We start from the raw sequence: 23,508 nt of genomic DNA on the forward strand, positions 1-23,508 counted from the left end.
AAATAAATACTATATACTAAACGTAATATTGAAATGCGGCTAGGTAAACAACCAGCAGCTGTTTTTTGTTCTTTCCTAACACTACATTTTATCATATCGCAACACTTCGCTAACAAATACGTTAACAAACACTAACCGAGTCCGCCAGAAATAATTTGCTGAAAAAATATCTTGATTAAATATGAGCAGCAAAGAATGGAAACGCTTGGTCAAGTTGGAGTACATGAAGATACGCCAGCAAAAGCGCTACAAACGTGCTGATGAAATTAAGGAAGCGTGGATTAAAAACTGGTAAACAAGCTTTGCGGCATAACGTGTCACTTAGCGTCCATTTAATTGCTTTGCGCTTTACTTCATTCAGGGATGAGCACAACCACAATGTACAGGATTTGTACTGCGAATCGAAAGTGTGGCAGGCAAAACCGTATGATCCACCGCACGTTGACTGTGTGAAACGAGCTGAGGTTACCAGCTATAATGGCTCCAACAGTGGCCCGCAGCGTGTGCCCATTTGTGTGATCAACGCCGTCACGCCCATCCCTACAATGTATACATGGGCGCCCACTCAGCAAAATTTTATGGTCGAGGATGAGACTGTGCTGCACAACATTCCATATATGGGTGATGAGGTGCTTGACAAGGATGGCAAGTTCATAGAAGAGCTGATCAAGAACTACGATGGCAAGGTGCACGGCGACAAGGATCCATCCTTCATGGATGATGCCATATTTGTGGAGCTGGTACATGCCTTGATGCGTTCGCATAGTAAGGAGTTGGAGGAAACAGTGACGAGTCCATCTGCCAAAACGGAAACACCAACCGCACCAAAATTAAAGGAGGAAGATGAGAAAACAGAGACCACGACATCGTTAGAGCCAGCGGCAGCGGCTTCTTCGCCTGTTGCTGAAGACAAGGAGGCTGCGCCTGCTGAAGTTATCGCAGACACAAAGTGCAAAGTAGAGAAAGTTAAGGAGAAGCTACCGTTTCCAGCACCTATCATATTTCAGGCAATCAGCGCCAACTTTCCGGACAAGGGCACTCCCCAGGAGCTAAAGGAGAAGTGTGTTGTGTTTACAGCTTTGCAATTGTATGTTAAACGTTCTTCCATTCAGGTACATCGAGCTTACCGAACATCAGGATCCCGAGCGTCCACAGGAATGCACGCCTAACATCGATGGCACCAAGGCGGAGAGCGTTTCACGCGAGCGGACTATGCACTCGTTCCACACATTGTTCTGCCGACGCTGCTTTAAATATGATTGTTTCCTGCATCGTAAGTGGAATCTTTGTGCTTCGCCTCCAGTCGGGTTGCTCTTAATAACCTTTTGTTTTGCTTTTTCTCTTTATTTGGAAAACAAACAAAAATTGTTGCAAAACATTTCTTTTGTCTAAACAACCTCTTAAAATTTTGTAAAAAAAAAAAATAACTGCAATTTAGGTCACCATGTACAGGGTGAGTCGTTGTTGTAGTTGTTGTTTTCGATAACCACACGCACACACACTCATGCCGCCTAGGCCCAAATGTCGCCTTGCTCCACATCATCATCAATCTTTCCTATATATATATATATAATTTATGTCTGTGGAAATCGGCAAAAATGTCTTGTATCAAAATTTTCTTGGTGTTTCTCGCCTCATTTCATGCGGCTTTTGCATCCTTCGTTATGTAACGTATCTGTTTCATGCTCTAACCCCAAGCGTCTCATAGTCATGTCCTCTAGATACGACCTGATTCCAGTTGTGCTAAAATTTACATTTTCGATTCACAGGTTTGCAGGGACACGCTGGTCCAAATCTGCAAAAGCGTCGCTATCCGGAATTGAAGACCTTTGTGGAGCCCTGCAGCAATTCCTGTTACATGTTAATTGTGAGTTGTAAATTTTAATGATGTTCACCATTTAAGTAAATATTATTGTCTTGCTAACAGGATGGCATGAAGGAGAAGCTAGCAGCTGATAGCAAAACGCCGCCAATCGATTCCTGCAACGAGGCCAGCTCCGAGGACAGTAATGATAGCAATAGCCAGTTTAGCAACAAGGATTTCAACCCCGATAACGGCAAGGATAATGGCATAGCTGTCAATAGCGCGGAGATTAACTCTATTATGGGTAAATTAAATACATTTCGCTAATCGAATGCTCATTTCGAAGTTTGCTTACTCTAACATATCTTTTTTATCCAGCTGGCATGATGAACATCACCAGCACGCAGTGCGTATGGACTGGCGCCGATCAGGCGCTCTTTAGAGTGCTACACAAGGTGTATTTAAAGAATTATTGTGCAATTGCACATAATATGCTTACGAAAACCTGCCGCCAGGTGTACGAGTTTGCGCAGAAGGAGGCCGCTGAGTTTAGTTTTGAGGATCTGCGTCAGGACTTTACTCCACCGCGGAAGAAGAAGAAAAAGCAGCGCCTATGGTCGCTGCATTGCCGCAAGATACAGCTGAAGAAGGACTCGTCATCGAATCACGTGTACAATTACACACCCTGCGACCACGCCGGTCCCTGCGACATGAATTGCTCCTGCATACAGACGCAGAACTTTTGCGAGAAGTTCTGCAACTGCAGCAGCGATTGCCAGAATCGTTTCCCAGGCTGTCGTTGTAAGGCTCAGTGCAACACCAAGCAATGCCCTTGCTATTTGGCTGTACGAGAGTGCGATCCTGATTTGTGTCAAGCTTGCGGTGCCGATCAATTTAAGCTGACCAAAATCACTTGCAAGAATGTTTGCGTGCAGCGTGGATTGCGTAAGTAGCTTGTCGTTACAGTCACCATTCCAATTTTGCTTAACTTCGGTCCCTGCAGATAAACATTTGCTGATGGCGCCCTCGGACATTGCCGGTTGGGGCATTTTTCTTAAGGAGGGAGCACAGAAAAATGAGTTCATATCGGAGTACTGCGGCGAGATAATCTCGCAGGACGAGGCCGATCGTCGTGGCAAGGTGTATGACAAATACATGTGTTCATTTTTGTTTAATTTGAACAACGACTTTGTTGTGGATGCCACACGCAAAGGCAACAAAATTCGATTTGCCAATCATTCGATCAATCCCAATTGCTATGCCAAGGTCATGATGGTCACTGGCGATCATCGTATCGGAATCTTCGCTAAGCGGGCAATACAGCCAGGAGAAGAACTCTTCTTTGACTACAGATACGGGCCAACTGAGCAGCTCAAATTTGTTGGCATCGAACGAGAAATGGAAATCGTATAATACTTACATTTATATTTCACAAAAATGATTTATACAACTAAATAAATATATATATATTGATCCATGCTCAAACTGTTTTCGCCACATTGGCTATAATTGGTTTGGGTCGCGATTTGAAAATTAGCTTCTTTGTGCATATGGCACGCACCGTATACTCGGTTCGTTGACGACTCTTGTGCTCCAGTGCTACTGTATCATCCAGTAGAGTACGTTCGGCTCCTGCGGTGGCATTCAAGGCGCTTGCTTCTAACGTTGCATTTGTTATATTAAGCAGCTGCTGCCCTTCATTAGTCTTTGATTTTTCCAGCACTGCAAACGGTTTGTCCAGCTTCTGCTCGCGTCCTTGCAGTATATGATGGCCTATGATTAGAATCTGAAAGTCATCAGCAAAAGATGAAATCATCATTGCATATATTATTTTTAAAACTACTTTAACCTACAGGCTGGCCATATTTGTTGTAGTACAGATCACCTATGAACTGATCGTGCATGCTTTGATTGCTGCGCACCTCCAGATCACCCTGCAGTTCAATGATGGCCCATTCGCCAGCGCCAGCACTAGAACTAAAACAAAGAATTTCAATTAGACGTTATAAGATCGTTTTTAGTCAAGAAATAGAGAATTCCAAGTTGAGAATTTAAAGAAACACGATATAATTAAAATGAAACACTTTTATTAAGCTGTAAACAGTCAATTATCCTCTGAATTTCTTAAACAAAGGATGCACGCTGCCGACGTTCTTGCGCCGATGCTCGTAGTAGATGGCATCATCACCACCTGACATTGAGCTGAGGCCGCCCATACGTCTTGTCGTGCCACCAGCACCGCTGGGACGATAGCCCGGTTCGCCTGGCACTTTTTCATCTTCGCAGTCTAAATCGGAGGCAGATAACACCAGCTGCAAGAGCTGGCCCTGCTCTTCCTGTGTTCCGTACATTAGGTCAGTTTCGGTGTCCATGCCTTTAAGATGTGTTATAACCTTGTAGCTATAGCCCTGATTCACAAGGAAACGCTGACGCTTGCGAGAATAGCTCATCTCCATTGTATCCTGGGAAACGAGCGTGTAAAAGAATGCATTGTATTCCTCGGCAATGGCACCCTTTTTGGCGCGTAGAATGCGACCCAAGCGCTGTGCCTCTTGGCGACGTGAGCCGCCATGCGACGAAATTTGAATGAGCACATTCGCCTCGGGCAGATCAAAACTGGTATCGGCCACTTTGGACACAAATATGGTGTTGACCTATCACCAAACAGATTATAAAATGAGCGTACAGTTTTGTCCTGATGCATTCATTATTCACATACCTTGGCATTAAACTTGAAATTCTGTAGGATTTGTATACGTTCATTCTGGGATGTGGGTCCATAGATGAACGGCTTGTTCATCTTGATGGCATAGTGTTTCAAGGCAAACACATTGTCAGAGAAGACAATAGTCTTGTCGCCACGTTTTTCATGGTATTTTATTAGAAATTGGCAGCTGCGAAACTTTGAGGGGTTCATCACATAGAGCAGCATTTTCTTAGACGTCTTGGTGGTTAGATATTCACGATAGAACTCCGGTGACATGGGACACCATACCTCGGCACACTGCACGCGTGCTATGTAGCCCTTCTTTTGGAGCTCTAGCCAGTTTGCCTCGTACAGCTTGGGACCAATTAAAAAATTAAGGTCCGCAATTTTGTCGTCCTCACGCAGCAGCGTAGCCGTTAAGCCAAGCTTGCAGTGGGACTGCACAATGGTGAGAACACGGCGGAACATCTTTGCGGGAATGGTGTGTACCTCGTCCAACACCATGATGCCCCATTCCTGCTCCTGCAGCCAGCGCATCGTTTGTTCCGCCTCCCATGAACGCTTCTGTGTGTGTGTAATCATTGAGTATGTGGTAACTAATATGCCACAGCCCATGGGTTTATCCTTAGCCTCCGATGTAAACCGGCAAATCATGCTGTCATCTGCCGTGGACCACATCTTAAACTGCTGTTTCCACTGTTCCACTGACACGCCACTGTTGCACAGCACCAATGCCCGCTTACGCACTGTACAACAAGCGGTGACACCTACCAAAGATTTACCTGCGCCGCACGGCAGTACAATTACGCCCGAGCGTGCTCGCCCATTGCCAAACATTTTGCGCAGGCTCTTTTCCTGGTATGGACGCAGAACGGCTGCTGGCTTCAGATCAATATTGATATCTGGATTGTTGGTATCATTGCGAAAATCATACTCTGCCAGCAGCGGATGCTCGATTTCAATGCAGCGTTTTTGTATTAGCTCAATTTTTTCTTGTGATACCTCAAATGATACCGTTTTCAGATTAGCTTCGTCTTCATCCTCCTCTTCCTTGTCAATCTTCTCGTAGAAGTCAGTAATGTCCTCGGGTACTGTAACAGTTGCAGCGGCACCCTCTGCGGGTGCGGCGCCCGCCGTTGCTGCTGCTGAGGTGCTAGCCGAATCTTCCCCTGGCTTATCAGTACCCGCCGGTAACTTGGTGCCAAACTGTGTAATAGCTTTACCATCCATGGTGCCTTGTATAAAGCCCTCGCCCTCGCTGCGTATGAGCCGGCACTTTTGAATGACCGGGTCCTTAAGCAATTTCTGCAGCACCTCTGGATGTGGGGACTCAATGAAATATTTGTTATGCTTCAGCACGAGCTTCACTTTGCCGTACGATAGCGTACAAAGGCGTATGAATTCCAATATGCCTTCTGGAATGGTGGTCTTGCTCAAGCGCTTCAGATACTCCACAATGTCGTGTGTTTGCAGTCCTACAGACACAGCTGCATACAAGCTATAGGCCGTCAGTTTGTATTCGTGAATGTGTTCCGGCCGGCAGACTGGCTCCGAGATGGCAATGAGAAAGTCATGGGCATGCTTGTAGACCGGTGAAAAGGACTCAAGAAACACGTGCCCATTGGGTGCCACCCACAATGGGCGATTGGCGTGATCTGGGCGCAGTTGCATCTGACTGCGATAATCTTTTGCACCGTATTCGTCTGTGTTGATGTTCTCATCATTGGTTTCGGCGTTCTTTGACGCGGCGCCGGGCACCCCGTCCGACTCACTGGCGTTGTCCATGCTGTCATTGTCTTCCACCAGCTGGGTGAACGCCTCATCCTCCGCGCGACGCTTCTTAGCTGTGAAGTCGTATCAGTTTTACCACGTAATCGGGTTACTCTGGTGATGCGCTTACCAAATTTGTCGCTCGCACCACGGTCCTTTTTTGATTTTTTTGGCGGCCCCATTGTGAAATATTGTTTCGGTGAAACTTTGTTTCATTAATGAAACAGCTGTTTGCAGTGTTGGGAAGCTAACCGCAGAAACGAAAAAGGCGCGAACATTGACGAAAACTGGCAACTTTGCTACATGAGCTTTGTAACTTTGTTTAAACCGTTTTAAAACGTATTGCCATATCTACACTTTCAAAAAATTTTACTTACGTTTTGATGATGATAGGCATATTTTTGTTTTATAAATGCACTGCACAATATCAACTCTGTACTGGTGGCCGCACGAACAACAAGTGAAGTGCTGTTTACTACAGCGCGGCTGCTACTACATGCAAGCGTTGCCACATCAGTGAAAAACAGCTGCTTGACCCATGTTAATTTACAGACGGTCAACATTTAGTTAACAGTGAGTAGTGCTGTTGATTACAGTTCGGCTCCTCCATGTAAACGTTCCGACATTAGTGAAAAACAGCTGTGCAGCTATGTTACATTAGATGAACTACTGCATTTGCGTCACATACATATATTAAAATTTAAGTTCTAGCCGCGTTTATATTTTTGCATTATATTGCAAAGAGAATTCCAATCTGATAAGAAAATCAATATTATCAGACTGAAATACTTTAATTAAGCTGTAAGCAGACAATTATTCTCTAAACAACTCTCTTGCGTCGATGCTAATAGTACAGGGTATCATTGAGCTGGATCCCATACGTTTGTGCCGCCAGCGCCGCTGGGACGATAAACGCGGTTGGCCTGGCACTTGCTCATCGTCGTAGTTTAAATCGCAGGTAGACAACACCAACTGCAAGAGCAAGCCCTGCTCTTCTATGCTATGTATATTAGGCCAGTTTCGGTGTCCATGCCTTTAAAATGTCTAGCCATAGCCCAGCCCAGAAGGAACCGCTGACTCTTGCGCGCATAGCTTATCTCCATTGTATCCTGGGAGGCCAGTGTGTGAAGGGCCTTCTGGCCCTTTCGGATCAGGCAAACCAAATTGCAATCGCCCAATTTTGACACTAAGATGGTGTTCACCTGTCAGCAATCAGAGCATAAAATTAGTATAAAGCATTGTCAGGATGAATTATACATTAAACGGGGAAACCTACCAAAGATCTGCCTGCGCTGCTGTTGCTGAGGTGCTAGCCGCATCTTCCACTGGCTCATCAACCCCAGCCGGCAACTTGGTCCTAGGCAGTGTAATAGCTTTGCCATCCATCGTGTTTAGTATAAAGTCCTCGCCCTCGCTGCGTGTGAGTTAACACTTTGGTATGACCGGATCCTTTAGCAATTTCTGCACCTCCGGATGTGGGGACTCAATAAAGTATTTACACGAGCTTCACTTTGCCGTAAGATTGTGTACAAAGACCTATGAATTCTAATATGGCTTCTGGAATAGCTCTGGGTGCCGCCAACAATGGGCGACTTGCGTCTTATACTTCACGCGATAAATACAATTTTAAACTTTCTCAATTACGTTTTTTTATAAATTCACCGCACATTTTCACTTTGCACTAGGGGAGGTCCGAACAATATTATTAGTGCAGAGTTGTTAATTACAGCGTAGCTAATAATACAGCCAGCGTTGCCACATCAGTGAACAAACAGCTGTTGGATCATGCTAAGACGGTCAACATTAAGTTAACTGTTCCGTATTCCGTATATATGTTAAATTTAAATTTCAGCGGCTTTTACAATTTTTCATTTTATTGAACAAATCTGACTAATCTTTTATAATTCACCCGTTTCTCATTAAGCCTTCTAAAATATGCACAAAAATAGTTTCTTGTAAAGCAAATACTATAAAAAATCTAAATGAAATGATGCAATTCTTATAAGTAATAAGCGGTGTCTTTTGCCTTATAAGGTTTTATTTTTTTTTTGACAACTAGATTCGTGTGCTTTGTGATAGCACTCACCTGTATAAATATAACTAAAATTCCACTATTTGACCCTGAAGGATGGCCGCAAGTAAAAACAAAAAGAAAAAATCGAAGAAAGGACAAACAAATTTAAGACTAGCGCATTTCCTACATGAACATTTGTGGAAAATATGTCTTGCCATTGCCATATTCGATCTAGCGCATGCGCTTTTTTTTGTTCTCCAAGCGACCATTTCATTGGTCACGAGAGTAAGTAAGTCAGATATTTGCCTAAATGTATGAGGCCTTTAAGACAGTCCTAAAATCAGTTCAATATGTTCTCAACATTGGCGCTACTGGGAACTATATTTTGGGTGCTTATGGTGGTACTGTTTCTTGTGGGTCTGTGGAAGGTGCGTAGAAATTGCTTCGATGGTTAAATTTAACTCAGATAATCAAAGTCTGCAATAATAATAATACATCATATAGAGACGTCCTGTATTTGTTAAAGCCTGGCTTATCTTCTCGATAATTGGCTTTCTCGCGGATATAGGATTTTTGATCTGGGGAATCGTGTCGTCTGTAACAATCGACTGGGATAACTTGAAAGAGTTTACCATTATATTTGTGGGAATTTGTACGTGAGATTCTGTTTCACAGTTTTACATATCTTATGGAATTTTCCTTTTAGTTATCGAGATCACCTGTATATACGTGGTATACAGGTACTATTTGGTTATGGATCCCTGTCGATTGGTCGATGAGCCCGAACGAGGGAGAAAGAAAAAATCAAGGAAGCCGCTTGATAAAAAGGCTTGTAAAGGTAGGAGTAACATTAATAATTCTTCTATCACCCAATTTATATATGTATAAAAAACATACTATATTTACCATTTATAGAAAGCAAGAAGAAGGAAAAGAAGAAGAAGAAGCCGGAAAAGAAAAATAAGAGATAAAACTAATTCTTCTTTTTAAGATTCTAAGTGTCAAAACCTACAACATTGTTAACTTAAGTTTATCTTAGTAGGCATAATGGCCTGCGCCCATTAAATATATTTTGAATATATAATATAAAACAAAAATTTATTTCTATTTTATACATAAACATATTAAAGGGTTTCAAGATGGAAGATCAACAATCGGAAAACATCTCAATCGACGATCAGTGTGATTCCCCGATTAGTATAAGTCTATTGCAAATTTGTTATTTTATTGCCTTGTTCGATTTTGCTCAGTCAATTTACTTTTTGGTTCGGTCTACCAGCCTATTGGTATTGAATGTTTGTATCACTGAAATTGATGTATATAATGTCTATTTAGAGCTATCTGGACCCGCAGGTAAATCTTTACTCAATGATTGCCTTCGCGGGATCGATATTTTGGATATTGATGGTAATTCTGCTTATTGTGGGCCTCTGGAAGGTATGTTAGCTGGACAACTAATTTGTAAACTTTCTATCATTGAAAGCCTTCTCATGAGTTATAGCGGCGTCTCCGATTAATAATTTGCTGGTTGATTTTTTCGATAATTGGGATTATCGTTGACATATTCTTTTTCGTGTGGACAATTTCAATCTCCGAATATGTACGATGGGCACAAATAATACAGTTTACTCTTCTATATCTCGGCATAGGTGACTAGAGCGTTATTTATAATGTGGTTCTTAAAAAAAACTAAACTTTTTCAGTTGCTGAATGGCTGTGCATTTATATAGTCTACAGATACTGTTTAAACATAGTTACGTTATCTGCCGATAGTAAAAATGAGGATCACCCAAACAATGATCGCCCGATTGAACTGGCGCCTTCGGATCAGCAAAAGGCGACCTCTGGAAATTCTACGACTCAACAGTCTAAAAAGTATATATGTAAGCAAAAAAGCTTTTAATAGTGAATAACCTTTTCTTGTGCAATAGGAAACGAGCCAAGACAATAATTGTTGAATACTCAAGCAATCGAAGTCGAGGTTTCGAATTACTAGAACATAATGACAAATGTCGATACGCCGAAAACGCTGCGCGATAGCTTAGAAAAAGAATCTTATAAGGATAAACGGATAAGACACTAAATCTCAGCATATATTTTATACTCTGAACAAGTTCATTATAACCATATTACACATGCATGAACTCCAACATCTCAACGCAAAAAGGCAAATGCACGAGTATACCTATATAAAGATAATAGATTCCGATTGGCATTTACACACAATGCAAAAATCAGTTCGTTTCTACCAGCACAAAAATAATAATTGAATTTGATAGATGTCTTTTTTCTTATTTTTATTTTGCCATGGTCGGTCCATCAGGAAACTTTTACTTGGACGAGTCACGTTGTCAATGGGGCAAAATCTAATCTCAAAACGGCCATGAGGCAGCAGCTGACAAAACAAATGCCGTAAATGAATGATGGCCAGAAGACTCGGCGCAAATCAGCGCAGCGAATGCACAGTGGGCTTAAGTTATGAAACATGTCAATTTGAATGTAAAATAATATATATGCTGTTCCAAAGATGTGCTCAGCTCATATATAACGATTATGTGGTAAACAACCGGGTTGTATATGAAGAAGGTTGGTTTCACATAACAAACAGGGCGCATTCTCAAAGCATGGATGTAGCAAAAATGGAATTGTTCTGCAAAATATAAAATGCATGACACCAAGGTTTGAGTCAAAACCCGGGTTCAAGTATGTATAAATCCGGGTTAACGTACCTAATCATAAGACTGTGAGTTAGGTCTAACCGAAAACTGAACCAACGACCTCTCTTTTTGGGGCTTGCAGCTCAGAAAGTACATATATATTTGCTAGATATGTATATAAGCATATTTTGTTTTGGTCTATATAGCTCAGCTACACTGTTGCGACTCCTCAGCTCTTGGCAATCAAATGGCATTGATTAAGAAGCACGGTTGGCAATGGAATCCTTCTCGCCTTCCCCCTTATTGAAACTACGTGCTTATAATCATTACAGCTTTGATTTAGTGCACAGTTTTGCCGTACGTTTCAACTACAGCTGAAATGTTTGCTGGATGAGAATGGACGGCTCCTCTGATGGCTATTTGGTAGTTTGCAGCTATACAATTGCAGTACTGGATCTCATCTCCGCGGTGCTCTTTGCGAGTATCTCGGGCATGCTATATGCACAACACGTAAGTCATGTCGCTTTAGTATGGGGCTCAGCCAAGTAAGTGCCACAATCTATAGAGTCACTGGACGTCGCTGGCTGCGCTCATCTTTTCCATTGCTTGGATGTGCATTATTTTGATTTTGTTACTGGGCATTTACCGGCGTCAGTTAAACTATGTGCGCTACTGGCTGGTCTTCACCTGCTTGGGCATTATGCTGGATGCGATTCTTCTACTTTATGGACTGACACTGGCCGTCTCAATAAATTGGGAGGGCGTTAGGATTACCCTAATGCCGTTTGTAGGCTTGGGTGAGACCGTTTTCCAACCGCTTTTCAAAGTTATAAGTTATACAGCTATGTCCTATTACAGCTGTGGAAATGACTTTTGTGTATATTATCTACATATTCTATTTGGATATGATAGAGCATGAACAGTGGATACCGTTGTCTAGTCCCAGATTTAAAGGTGGTTGCAATCCTAGGAACAAAAAAGAAACATCCCGTAGCAGTGACACACAGCGCAGGGAGCGCAAGCGTCTTAGGAAGATGTACAAGAGAGAGGAAAAAGCTGCCTTAAAGGAGCTGCAACGCAAGCTCCGTAGGGGTCAAGTCTAATGACCCTCCCACAAATATAACTTATGCCTTTCTGTCAAATCCGTTGAAAAGTAGGCTAAGCATTTTTGGTGCTCTATTCTCAGATAGCCTCACAAATGTCGTCATGCAGCTGGAGAAAGACTCGCTCCTATATTGTGCCTATGCCATAGCCGTTTTCGATCTGCTCTGCGGTGTTCTTTTTGCTGCGCTCAGTCTCTGCAAGTTCTTCACCCATGTAAGCCCCATTTGACGTAGTATGCGAGTATTTTATAGATTTCACTTAACAGTTGAGCTGGCTTACCATATTTGCGGTCTGCTTTGGTCTGTTTTGGCTGACATTGATTGGTCTGCTTTTCACAGGCATCTATAGGGTAAGTTAATATCAACTTTTCTCCATTTCAAGACCCTATAAATATATTCCTTTGCAGCGTAAATCGGATCTGGTCCGGTATTGGCTTATCTTCTCATGCGGGGGCATTTTTTTGGAGACCTGTCTGATCATTTATGCTTTTCTGAGCGAGAGCACATTCCAGATAGGCCTTGCCAGCAATAGTCTGGTTTTGTGCCTTGGCTTATGTAAGGAACATCTATATTTGAAATGCTCTGCCAGTTCTCTGTTCATCCTGCCTTTTTCCTACAGTTGTTGAAACCATTTTTGCGTTCATTATCTATCAGTTCTATCAGGTGGTAGCGAAATGTAATCCTTGTGCCCAGCAAACCCAGCAAACGCCTCCTTGTGAATGTCAGCAGCCACAGCCACCACCATCACCCCAGCCAAAGCCAAAGCCGAAGTCAAAACCAGAGCCACAAGTTTGTCCCGCGTCGACCCACAAAAGTTCCCATTCCTACAGATGCCACATATTGCAAACTAGGGACTACAATAGTCCGTACACCTGCGGACCAAAGCGGGCCGTTTATAAGCCTTTCAAGCTAGACGAACGGCGCAGCCAGCGATAGAAAGCATGCGAATGTCCATTAAATTGTTTTGAGTTGAGTTATATTTTTTTAATACAAGTGCATTGTAAATAGAGGGCGTATAAAATAGAGTACGATTCTATAAATTTCATATATAATGCACTAAATTATGCATATTAAAATATCGGTAATAAAGCATACGTGGACAGTAAATGCTATTTATGCACAGAATAAAAACGATTCGTTTAAAAGTCAATTTAAATTGGTATGATTTCTGTTTCGACCGAAGGGGTATATCGTATATAAAGGGACCACATTAAGCACCTTGGCTTTGACTAGCCGGCGAGCGCCTTTAAAATTATACCATTTAATATGCACACAACACGCACGCAACAAGATTCGTATATAGACATGGGTCAAAAATGACCACCCCCATATCTCGGCCAAATCCCATCCGATTTTCACGAAGTTTGGCCTTTTCTTCATGGTTTTCCCTCTAGATTAATGTGGCATTCAAATCTCGACACCGACTTTTTAGTCGAAATTCATGTCAAAATCTTACCCCAAGATTCGTACATAGACATGGGTCAAAAATTACCACCCCCATAACTCGGTCAAATCTCATCCGATTTTCACGAAATTTGGCGTTTTCTTCATGGTTTTCCCTCTAGATTAATGTGGCATTCAAATCTCGACACCGATTTTATGGTCGAAATGCATGTCCAAATCTTACCCCAAGATTCGTATATAGACATGGGTCAAAAATGACCACCCCCATAACTGGGCCAAATCCCATCCGATTTTCACGAAGTTTGGCGCTTTCTTCATGGTTTTCCCTCTAGATTAATCTGGCATTCAAATCTGAACACCGATTTTTTAGTCGAAATTCATGTCCAAATCTTACCCCAAGATTCGTATATAGACATGGGTCCAAAATTACCACCCCCATAACTCGGTCAAATCTCATCCGATTTTCACGAAATTTGGCGTTTTCTTCATGGTTTTCCCTCTAGATTAATGTGGCATTCAAATCTCGACACCGATTTTTTAGTCGAAATTCAAGTCCAAATCTTACCCCAAGATTCGTATATAGACATGGGTCAAAAATTACCACCCCCATAACTCGGCCAAATCTCATCCGATTTTCACGAAGTTTGGCGTTTTCTTCATGGTTTTCCCTCTAGATTAATGTGGCATTCAAATCTCGACACCGATTTTTTAGTCGAAATTCAAGTTCAAATCTTACCCCAAGATTCGTATATAGACATGGGTCAAAAATTACCACCCCCATAACTCGGCCAAATCTCATCCGATTTTCACGAAGTTTGGCTTTTTCTTCATGGTTTTCCCTCTAGATTAATCTGGCATTCAAATCTCGACACCGATTTTTTGGTAGAAATTTAAGTCCAAATCTTACCCCAAGATTCGTATATAGACATGGGTCAAAAATGACCACCCCCATATCTCGGCCAAATCTCATCCGATTTTCACGAAGTTTGGCTTTTTCTTCATGGTTTTCCCTCTAGATTAATGTGGCATTCAAATCTCGACACCGATTTTTTAGTCGAAATTCAAGTCCAAATCTTACCCCAAGATTCGTATATAGACATGGGTCCAAAATGACCACCCCCATAACTCGGTCAAATCTCATCCAATTTTCACGAAGTTTGGCTTTTTCTTCATGGTTTTCCCTCTAGATTAATCTGGCATTCAAATCTCGACACCGATTTTTTGGTCGAAATGCATGTCCAAATCTTACCCCAAGATTCGTATATAGACATGGGTCAAAAATGACCACCCCTATAACTGGGCCAAATCCCATCCGATTTTCACGAAGTTTGGCGTTTTCTTCATGGTTTTCCCTCTAGATTAATGTGGCATTCAAATCTCGACACCGATTTTTTAGTCGAAATTCAAGTTCAAATCTTACCCCAAGATTCGTATATAGACATGGGTCAAAAATGACCACCCCCATATCTCGGCCAAATCTCATCCGATTTTCACGAAGTTTGGCTTTTTCTTCATGGTTTTCCCTCTAGATTAATGTGGCATTCAAATCTCGACACCGATTTTTTAGTCGAAATTCAAGTCCAAATCTTACCCCAAGATTCGTATATAGACATGGGTCCAAAATGACCACCCCCATAACTCGGTCAAATCTCATCCAATTTTCACGAAGTTTGGCTTTTTCTTCATGGTTTTCCCTCTAGATTAATCTGGCATTCAAATCTCGACACCGATTTTTTGGTCGAAATGCATGTCCAAATCTTACCCCAAGATTCGTATATAGACATGGGTCAAAAATGACCACCCCTATAACTGGGCCAAATCCCATCCGATTTTCACGAAGTTTGGCGTTTTCTTCATGGTTTTCCCTCTAGATTAATGTGGCATTCAAATCTCGACACCGATTTTTTAGTCGAAATTCAAGTTCAAATCTTACCCCAAGATTCGTATATAGACATGGGTCAAAAATTACCACCCCCATAACGCGGCCAAATCTCATCCGATTTTCACGAAGTTTGGCTTTTTCTTCATGGTTTTCCCTCTAGATTAATCTGGCATTCAAATCTCGACACCGATTTTTTGGTAGAAATTTAAGTCCAAATCTTACCCCAAGATTCGTATATAGACATGGGTCAAAAATGACCACCCCCATATCTCGGCCAAATCTCATCCGATTTTCACGAAGTTTGGCTTTTTCTTCATGGTTTTCCCTCTAGATTAATGTGGCATTCAAATCTCGACACCGATTTTTTAGTCGAAATTCAAGTCCAAATCTTACCCCAAGATTCGTATATAGACATGGGTCCAAAATGACCACCCCCATAACTCGGTCAAATCTCATCCAATTTTCACGAAGTTTGGCTTTTTCTTCATGGTTTTCCCTCTAGATTAATCTGGCATTCAAATCTCGACACCGATTTTTTGGTCGAAATGCATGTCCAAATCTTACCCCAAGATTCGTATATAGACATGGGTCAAAAATGACCACCCCTATAACTGGGCCAAATCCCATCCGATTTTCACGAAGTTTGGCGCTTTCTTCATGGTTTCCCCTCTAGATTAATCTGGCATTCAAATCTGAACACCGATTTTTTAGTCGAAATTCATGTCCAAATCTTACCCCAAGATTCGTATATAGACATGGGTCAAAAATTACCACCCCCATAACTCGGTCAAATCTCATCCGATTTTCACGAAATTTGGCGTTTTCTTCATGGTTTTCCCTCTAGATTAATGTGGCATTCAAATCTCGACACCGATTTTTTAGTCGAAATTCAAGTCCAAATCTTACCCCAAGATTCGTATATAGACATGGGTCCAAAATGACCACCCCCATAACTCGGTCAAATCTCATCCAATTTTCACGAAGTTTGGCTTTTTCTTCATGGTTTTCCCTCTAGATTAATCTGGCATTCAAATCTCGACACCGATTTTTTGGTCGAAATGCATGTCCAAATCTTACCCCAAGATTCGTATATAGACATGGGTCAAAAATGACCACCCCTATAACTGGGCCAAATCCCATCCGATTTTCACGAAGTTTGGCGCTTTCTTCATGGTTTCCCCTCTAGATTAATCTGGCATTCAAATCTGAACACCGATTTTTTAGTCGAAATTCATGTCCAAATCTTACCCCAAGATTCGTATATAGACATGGGTCAAAAATTACCACCCCCATAACTCGGTCAAATCTCATCCGATTTTCACGAAATTTGGCGTTTTCTTCATGGTTTTCCCTCTAGATTAATGTGGCATTCAAATCTCGACACCGATTTTTTGGTCGAAATTCAAGTTCAAATCTTACCCCAAGATTCGTATATAGACATGGGTTAAAAATTACCACCCCCATAACTGGGCCAAATCCCATCCGATTTTCACGAAGTTTGGCGTTTTCTTCATGGTTTTCCCTCTAGATTAATCTGGCATTCAAATCTGAACACCGATTTTTTAGTCGAAATTCATGTCAAAATCTTACCCCATATATAGACATGGGTCAAAAATTACCACCCCCATAACTCGGTCAAATCTCATCCGATTTTCACGAAGTTTGGCTTTTTCTTCATGGTTTTCCCTCTAGATTATTGTGGCATTTAAATCTCGACACCGATTTTTTGGTCGAAATTCATGTCCAAATCTTACCCCAAGATTCGTATATAGATATGGGTCAAAAATGACCACCCCCATATCTCGGCCAAATCTCATCCGATTTTCACGAAGTTTGGCTTTTTCTTCATGGTTTTCCCTCTAGATTAATGTGGCATTGTGTGGGTCAAAAATGACCACCCCCATATCTCGGCCAAATCTCATCCGATTTTCACGAAGTTTGGCTTTTTCTTCACGGTTTTCCCTCTAGATTAATGTGGCATTCAAATCTCGACACCGATTTTTTGGTCGAAATTCATGTCCAAATCTTACCCCAAAATTCGTATATAGACATGGGTCAAAAATACCACCCCCATAACTCGGTCAAATCTCATCCGATTTTCACGAAGTTTGGATTTTTCTTCATGGTTTTCCCTCTAGATTAATGTGGCATTTAAATCTCGACACCGATTTTTTGGTCGAAATTCATGTCCAAATCTTTTCCCAAAATTCGTATATAGACATGGGTCAAAAAATACCACCCCCATAACTCGGTCAAATCTCATCCGATTTTCACGAAGCTTGGCGTTTTCTTCATGGTTTTCCCTCTAGATTAATGTAGCATTTAAATCTCGACACCGATTTTTTGGTCGAAATTCATGTCCAAATCTTACCCCAAAATTCGTATATAGACATGGGTCAAAAAGTACCACCCCCATAACTCGGTCAAATCTCATCCGATTTTCACGAAGCTTGGCGTTTTCTTCATGGTTTCCCTCTAGATTAATGTAGCATTTAAATCTCGACACCGATTTTTTGGTCGAAATTCATGTCCAAATCTTACCCCAAAATTCGTATATAGACATGGGTCAAAAAGTACCACCCCCATAACTCGGTCAAATCTCATCCGATTTTCACGAAGTTTGGCTTTTTCTTCATGGTTTTCCCTCTAGATTAATCTGGCATTCAAATCTCGACACCGATTTTTTGGTCGAAATGCATGTCCAAATCTTACCCCAAGATTCGTATGTAGACATGGGTCAAAAATGACCACCCCCATAACTGGGCCAAATCCCATCCGATTTTCACGAAGTTTGGCGCTTTCTTTATGGTTTTCCCTCTAGATTAATCTGGCATTCAAATCTGAACACCGATTTTTTAGTCGAAATTCATGTCAAAATCTTACCCCAAGATTCGTACATAGACATGGGTCAAAAATTACCAGCCCCATAACTCGGTCAAATCTCATCCGATTTTCACGAAATTTGGCGTTTTCTTCATGGTTTTCCCTCTAGATTAATGTGGCATTCAAATCTCGACACCGCTTTTTTAGTCGAAATTCAAGTTCAAATCTTACCCCAAGATTCGTACATAGACATGGGTCAAAAATTACCACCCCCATAACTCGGTCAAATCTCATCCGATTTTCACGAAATTTGGCGTTTTCTTCATGGTTTTCCCTCTAGATTAATGTGGCATTCAAATCTCGACACCGATTTTTTAGTCGAAATTCAAGTCCAAATCTTACCCCAAGATTCGTATATAGACATGGGTCAAAAATTACCACCCCCATAACTCGGCCAAATCTCATCCGATTTTCACGAAGTTTGGCGTTTTCTTCATGGTTTTCCCTCTAGATTAATGTGGCATTCAAATCTCGACACCGATTTTTTAGTCGAAATTCAAGTTCAAATCTTACCCCAAGATTCGTATATAGACATGGGTCAAAAATTACCACCCCCATTACTCGGCCAAATCTCATCCGATTTTCACGAAGTTTGGCTTTTTCTTCATGGTTTTCCCTCTAGATTAATCTGGCATTCAAATCTCGACACCGATTTTTTGGTAGAAATTTAAGTCCAAATCTTACCCCAAGATTCGTATATAGACATGGGTCAAAAATGACCACCCCCATATCTCGGCCAAATCTCATCCGATTTTCACGAAGTTTGGCTTTTTCTTCATGGTTTTCCCTCTAGATTAATGTGGCATTCAAATCTCGACACCGATTTTTTAGTCGAAATTCAAGTCCAAATCTTACCCTAAGATTCGTATATAGACATGGGTCCAAAATGACCACCCCCATAACTCGGTCAAATCTCATCCGATTTTCACGAAGTTTGGCTTTTTCTTCATGGTTTTCCCTCTAGATTAATCTGGCATTCAAATCTCGACACCGATTTTTTGGTAGAAATTTAAGTCCAAATCTTACCCCAAGATTCGTATATAGACATGGGTCAAAAATGACCACCCCCATATCTCGGCCAAATCTCATCCGATTTTCACGAAATTTGGCGTTTTCTTCATGGTTTTCCCTCTAGATTAATGTGGCATTCAAATCTCGACACCGATTTTTTAGTCGAAATTCAAGTCCAAATCTTACCCCAAGATTCGTATATAGACATGGGTCAAAAATTACCACCCCCATAACTCGGCCAAATCTCATCCGATTTTCACGAAGTTTGGCGTTTTCTTCATGGGTTTCCCTCTAGATTAATGTGGCATTCAAATCTCGACACCGATTTTTTAGTCGAAATTCAAGTTCAAATCTTACCCAAAAATTCGTATATAGACATGGGTCAAAAAATACCAGCCCCATAACTCGGTCAAATCTCATCCGATTTTCACGAAGTTTGGATTTTTCTTCATGGTTTTCCCTCTAGATTAATCTGGCATTCAAATCTCGACACCGATTTTTTGGTCGAAATTCATGTCCAAAACTTACCCCAAGATTCGTATATAGATATGGGTCAAAAATGACCACCCCCATATCTCGGCCAAATCTCATCCGATTTTCACGAAGTTTGGCTTTTTCTTCACGGTTTTCCCTCTAGATTAATGTGGCATTCAAATCTCGACACCGATTTTTTGGTCGAAATTCATGTCCAAATCTTACCCCAAGATTCGTATATAGACATGGGTCCAAAATGACCACCCCCATAACTCGGTCAAATCTCATCCGATTTTCACGAAGTTTGGCTTTTTCTTCATGGTTTTCCCTCTAGATTAATCTGGCATTCAAATCTCGACACCGATTTTTTGGTCGAAATGCATGTCCAAATCTTACCCCAAGATTCGTATATAGACATGGGTCAAAAATGACCACCCCCATAACTGGGCCAAATCCCATCCGATTTTCACGAAGTTTGGCGCTTTCTTCATGGTTTTCCCTCTAGATTAATCTGGCATTCAAATCTGAACACCGATTTTTTAGTCGAAATTCATGTCCATATCTTACCCCAAGATTCGTATATAGACATGGGTCAAAAATTACCACCCCCATAACTCGGTCAAATCTCATCCGATTTTCACGAAGTTTGGCTTTTTCTTCATGGTTTTCCCTCTAGATTAATCTGGCATTCAAATCTGAACACCGATTTTTTAGTCGAAATTCATGTCCATATCTTACCCCAAGATTCGTATATAGACATGGGTCAAAAATTACCACCCCCATAACTCGGTCAAATCTCATCCGATTTTCACGAAGTTTGGCTTTTTCTTCATGGTTTTCCCTCTAGATTAATGTGGCATTTAAATCTCAACACCGATTTTTTGGTCGAAATTCATGTCCAAATCTTATCCCAAGATTCGTATATAGATATGGGTCAAAAATGACCACCCCCATATCTCGGCCAAATCTCATCCGATTTTCACGAAGTTTGGCTTTTTCTTAATGGTTTTCCCTCTAGATTAATGTGGCATTTAAATCTCGACACCGATTTTTTGGTCGAAATTCATGTCCAAATCTTACCCCAAAATTCGTATATAGACATGGGTCAAAAATACCACCCCCATAACTCGGTCAAATCTCATCCGATTTTCACGAAGTTTGGCTTTTTCTTCATGGTTTTCCCTCTAGATTAATGTGGCATTTAAATCTCGACACCGATTTTTTGGTCGAAATTCATGTCCAAATCTTACCCCAAAATTCGTATATAGACATGGGTCAAAAATACCACCCCCATAACTCGGTCAAATCTCATCCGATTTTCACGAAGCTTGGCGTTTTCTTCATGGTTTTCCCTCTAGATTAATGTAGCATTTAAATCTCGACACCGATTTTTTGGTCGAAATTCATGTCCAAATCTTACCCCAAGATTCGTATATAGATATGGGTCAAAAAGTACCACCCCCATAACTCGGTCAAATCTCATCCGATTTTCACGAAGTTTGGCTTTTTCTTCATGGTTTTCCCTCTAGATTAATGTGGCATTTAAATCTCGACACCGATTTTTTGGTCGAAATTCATGTCCAAATCTTACCCCAAGATTCGTATATAGACATGGGTCAAAAATGACCACCCCCATAACTGGGCCAAATCCCATCCGATTTTCACGAAGTTTGGCGCTTTCTTCATGGTTTTCCCTCTAGATTAATCTGGCATTCAAATCTGAACACCGATTTTTTAGTCGAAATTCATGTCCATATCTTACCCCAAGATTCGTATATAGACATGGGTCAAAAATTACCACCCCCATAACTCGGTCAAATCCCATCCGATTTTCACGAAGTTTGGCTTTTTCTTCATGGTTTTCCCTCTAGATTAATCTGGCATTCAAATCTGAACACCGATTTTTTAGTCGAAATTCATGTCCATATCTTACCCCAAGATTCGTATATAGACATGGGTCAAAAATTACCACCCCCATAACTCGGTCAAATCTCATCCGATTTTCACGAAGTTTGGCTTTTTCTTCATGGTTTTCCCTCTAGATTAATGTGGCATTTAAATCTCGACACCGATTTTTTGGTCGAAATTCATGTCCAAATCTTATCCCAAGATTCGTATATAGATATGGGTCAAAAATGACCACCCCCATATCTCGGCCAAATCTCATCCGATTTTCACGAAGTTTGGCTTTTTCTTCATGGTTTTCCCTCTAGATTAATGTGGCATTTAAATCTCGACACCGATTTTTTGGTCGAAATTCATGTCCAAATCTTACCCCAAAATTCGTATATAGACATGGGTCAAAAATACCACCCCCATAACTCGGTCAAATCTCATCCGATTTTCACGAAGTTTGGCTTTTTCTTCATGGTTTTCCCTCTAGATTAATGTGGCATTTAAATCTCGACACCGATTTTTTGGTCGAAATTCATGTCCAAATCTTACCCCAAAATTCGTATATAGACATGGGTCAAAAATACCAACCCCATAACTCGGTCAAATCTCATCCGATTTTCACGAAGCTTGGCGTTTTCTTCATGGTTTTCCCTCTAGATTAATGTAGCATTTAAATCTCGACACCGATTTTTTGGTCGAAATTCATGTCCAAATCTTACCCCAAGATTCGTATATAGATATGGGTCAAAAAGTACCACCCCCATAACTCGGTCAAATCTCATCCGATTTTCACGAAGTTTGGCTTTTTCTTCATGGTTTTCCCTCTAGATTAATGTGGCATTTAAATCTCGACACCGATTTTTTGGTCGAAATTCATGTCCAAATCTTACCCCAAAATTCGTATATAGACACCGATTTTTTGGTCGAAATTCATGTCCAAATCTTTCCCCAAAATTCGTATATAGACATGGGTCAAAAAATACCACACCCATAACTCGGTCAAATCTCATCCGATTTTCACGAAGCTTGGCGTTTTCTTCATGGTCTTCCCTCTAGATTAATGTAGCATTTAAATCTCGACACCGATTTTTTGGTCGAAATTCATGTCCAAATCTTACCCCAAGATTCGTATATAGATATTGGTCAAAAATGACCACCCCCATATCTCGGTCAAATCTCATCCGATTTTCACGAAGCTTGGCGTTTTCTTCATGGTTTTCCCTCTAGATTAATGTAGCATTTAAATCTCGACACCGATTTTTTGGTCGAAATTCATGTCCAAATCTTACCCCAAAATTCGTATATAGACATGGGTCAAAAAATACCACCCCCATAACTCGGTCAAATCTCATCCGATTTTCACGAAGTTTGGCGCTTTCTTCATGGTTTTCCCTCTAGATTAATGTGGCATTTAAATCTCGACACCGATTTTTTTGTCGAAATTCATGTCCATATCTTACCCCAAAATTCGTATATAGACATGGGTCAAAAAATACCACCCCCATAACTCGGTCAAATCTCATCCGATTTTCACGAAGTTTGGATTTTTCTTCATGGTTTTCCCTCTAGATTAATCTGGCATTCAAATCTCGACACCGATTTTTTGGTTTTACCCCAAGATTCGCTTGGCTTTTTCTTCATGGTTTTCCCTCTAGATTAATCTGGCATTCAAATCTCGACACCGATTTTTTGGTCGAAATGCATGTCCAAATCTTACCCCAAGATTCGTATATAGACATGGGTCAAAAATGACCACCCCCATAACTGGGCCAAATCCCATCCGATTTTCACGAAGTTTGGCGCTTTCTTCATGGTTTTCCCTCTAGATTAATCTGGCATTCAAATCTGAACACCGATTTTTTAGTCGAAATTCATGTCCATATCTTACCCCAAGATTCGTATA

At 41.1% G+C, this 23,508-nt stretch overlaps 6 protein-coding genes across 7 annotated transcripts; 4 read left to right on the plus strand and 2 right to left on the minus strand.

Moving 5' to 3' along the window:
• The first annotated feature begins 25 nt into the window (after positions 1 to 25).
• On the plus strand, positions 26 to 3,279 carry LOC115770501 (histone-lysine N-methyltransferase E(z)). Of its 2 annotated transcripts, XM_030715795.1 has the most exons (8): positions 26 to 291; positions 362 to 1,060; positions 1,113 to 1,273; positions 1,439 to 1,453; positions 1,770 to 1,867; positions 1,928 to 2,108; positions 2,183 to 2,749; positions 2,808 to 3,279. In XM_030715795.1, the coding sequence occupies exons 1-8, from the start codon at positions 182 to 184 to the stop codon at positions 3,215 to 3,217; spliced, it is 2,241 nt and encodes a 746-aa protein (XP_030571655.1). In that variant the 5' UTR covers positions 26 to 181; the 3' UTR covers positions 3,218 to 3,279. The 2 variants fall into 2 exon arrangements, with proteins under 2 accessions (XP_030571655.1, XP_030571656.1); XM_030715796.1 differs by lacking the exon at positions 1,439 to 1,453.
• LOC115770502 (chromosome transmission fidelity protein 8 homolog) lies at positions 3,236 to 6,749 on the minus strand. The gene is made up of 3 exons (XM_030715797.1): positions 6,659 to 6,749; positions 3,658 to 3,781; positions 3,236 to 3,590 (listed from the first exon to the last, which is right to left on the minus strand). Exons 1-3 carry the CDS (start codon positions 6,676 to 6,678, stop codon positions 3,285 to 3,287), a joined length of 450 nt encoding a protein of 149 aa, XP_030571657.1. The 5' UTR covers positions 6,679 to 6,749; the 3' UTR covers positions 3,236 to 3,284.
• On the minus strand, positions 3,875 to 6,509 carry LOC115770500 (general transcription and DNA repair factor IIH helicase subunit XPB). The gene is made up of 3 exons (XM_030715794.1): positions 6,412 to 6,509; positions 4,524 to 6,355; positions 3,875 to 4,458 (listed from the first exon to the last, which is right to left on the minus strand). The coding sequence occupies exons 1-3, from the start codon at positions 6,461 to 6,463 to the stop codon at positions 3,913 to 3,915; spliced, it is 2,430 nt and encodes an 809-aa protein (XP_030571654.1). The 5' UTR covers positions 6,464 to 6,509; the 3' UTR covers positions 3,875 to 3,912.
• Positions 6,750 to 8,270: 1,521 nt separating the features above from the next.
• LOC115770385 lies at positions 8,271 to 9,290 on the plus strand. The gene is made up of 5 exons (XM_030715634.1): positions 8,271 to 8,580; positions 8,640 to 8,723; positions 8,800 to 8,947; positions 9,002 to 9,133; positions 9,211 to 9,290. Exons 1-5 carry the CDS (start codon positions 8,410 to 8,412, stop codon positions 9,264 to 9,266), a joined length of 591 nt encoding a protein of 196 aa, XP_030571494.1. The 5' UTR covers positions 8,271 to 8,409; the 3' UTR covers positions 9,267 to 9,290.
• A 2,031-nt stretch (positions 9,291 to 11,321) lies between these two features.
• LOC115770384 lies at positions 11,322 to 12,071 on the plus strand. Its single transcript, XM_030715632.1, has 3 exons — positions 11,322 to 11,462; positions 11,518 to 11,749; positions 11,811 to 12,071. Exons 1-3 carry the CDS (start codon positions 11,343 to 11,345, stop codon positions 12,053 to 12,055), a joined length of 597 nt encoding a protein of 198 aa, XP_030571492.1. The 5' UTR covers positions 11,322 to 11,342; the 3' UTR covers positions 12,056 to 12,071.
• A 60-nt stretch (positions 12,072 to 12,131) lies between these two features.
• LOC115770383 lies at positions 12,132 to 13,159 on the plus strand. The gene is made up of 4 exons (XM_030715631.1): positions 12,132 to 12,269; positions 12,322 to 12,405; positions 12,463 to 12,610; positions 12,675 to 13,159. The coding sequence occupies exons 1-4, from the start codon at positions 12,159 to 12,161 to the stop codon at positions 12,989 to 12,991; spliced, it is 660 nt and encodes a 219-aa protein (XP_030571491.1). The 5' UTR covers positions 12,132 to 12,158; the 3' UTR covers positions 12,992 to 13,159.
• Positions 13,160 to 23,508: the final 10,349 nt, after the last annotated feature.

This window comes from Drosophila novamexicana, unplaced genomic scaffold (assembly GCF_003285875.2).
Source record: "Drosophila novamexicana strain 15010-1031.04,08,12 unplaced genomic scaffold, DnovRS2.1 tig00004555-arrow-pilon, whole genome shotgun sequence".
Lineage (NCBI taxonomy): Eukaryota > Metazoa > Arthropoda > Insecta > Diptera > Drosophilidae > Drosophila > Drosophila novamexicana.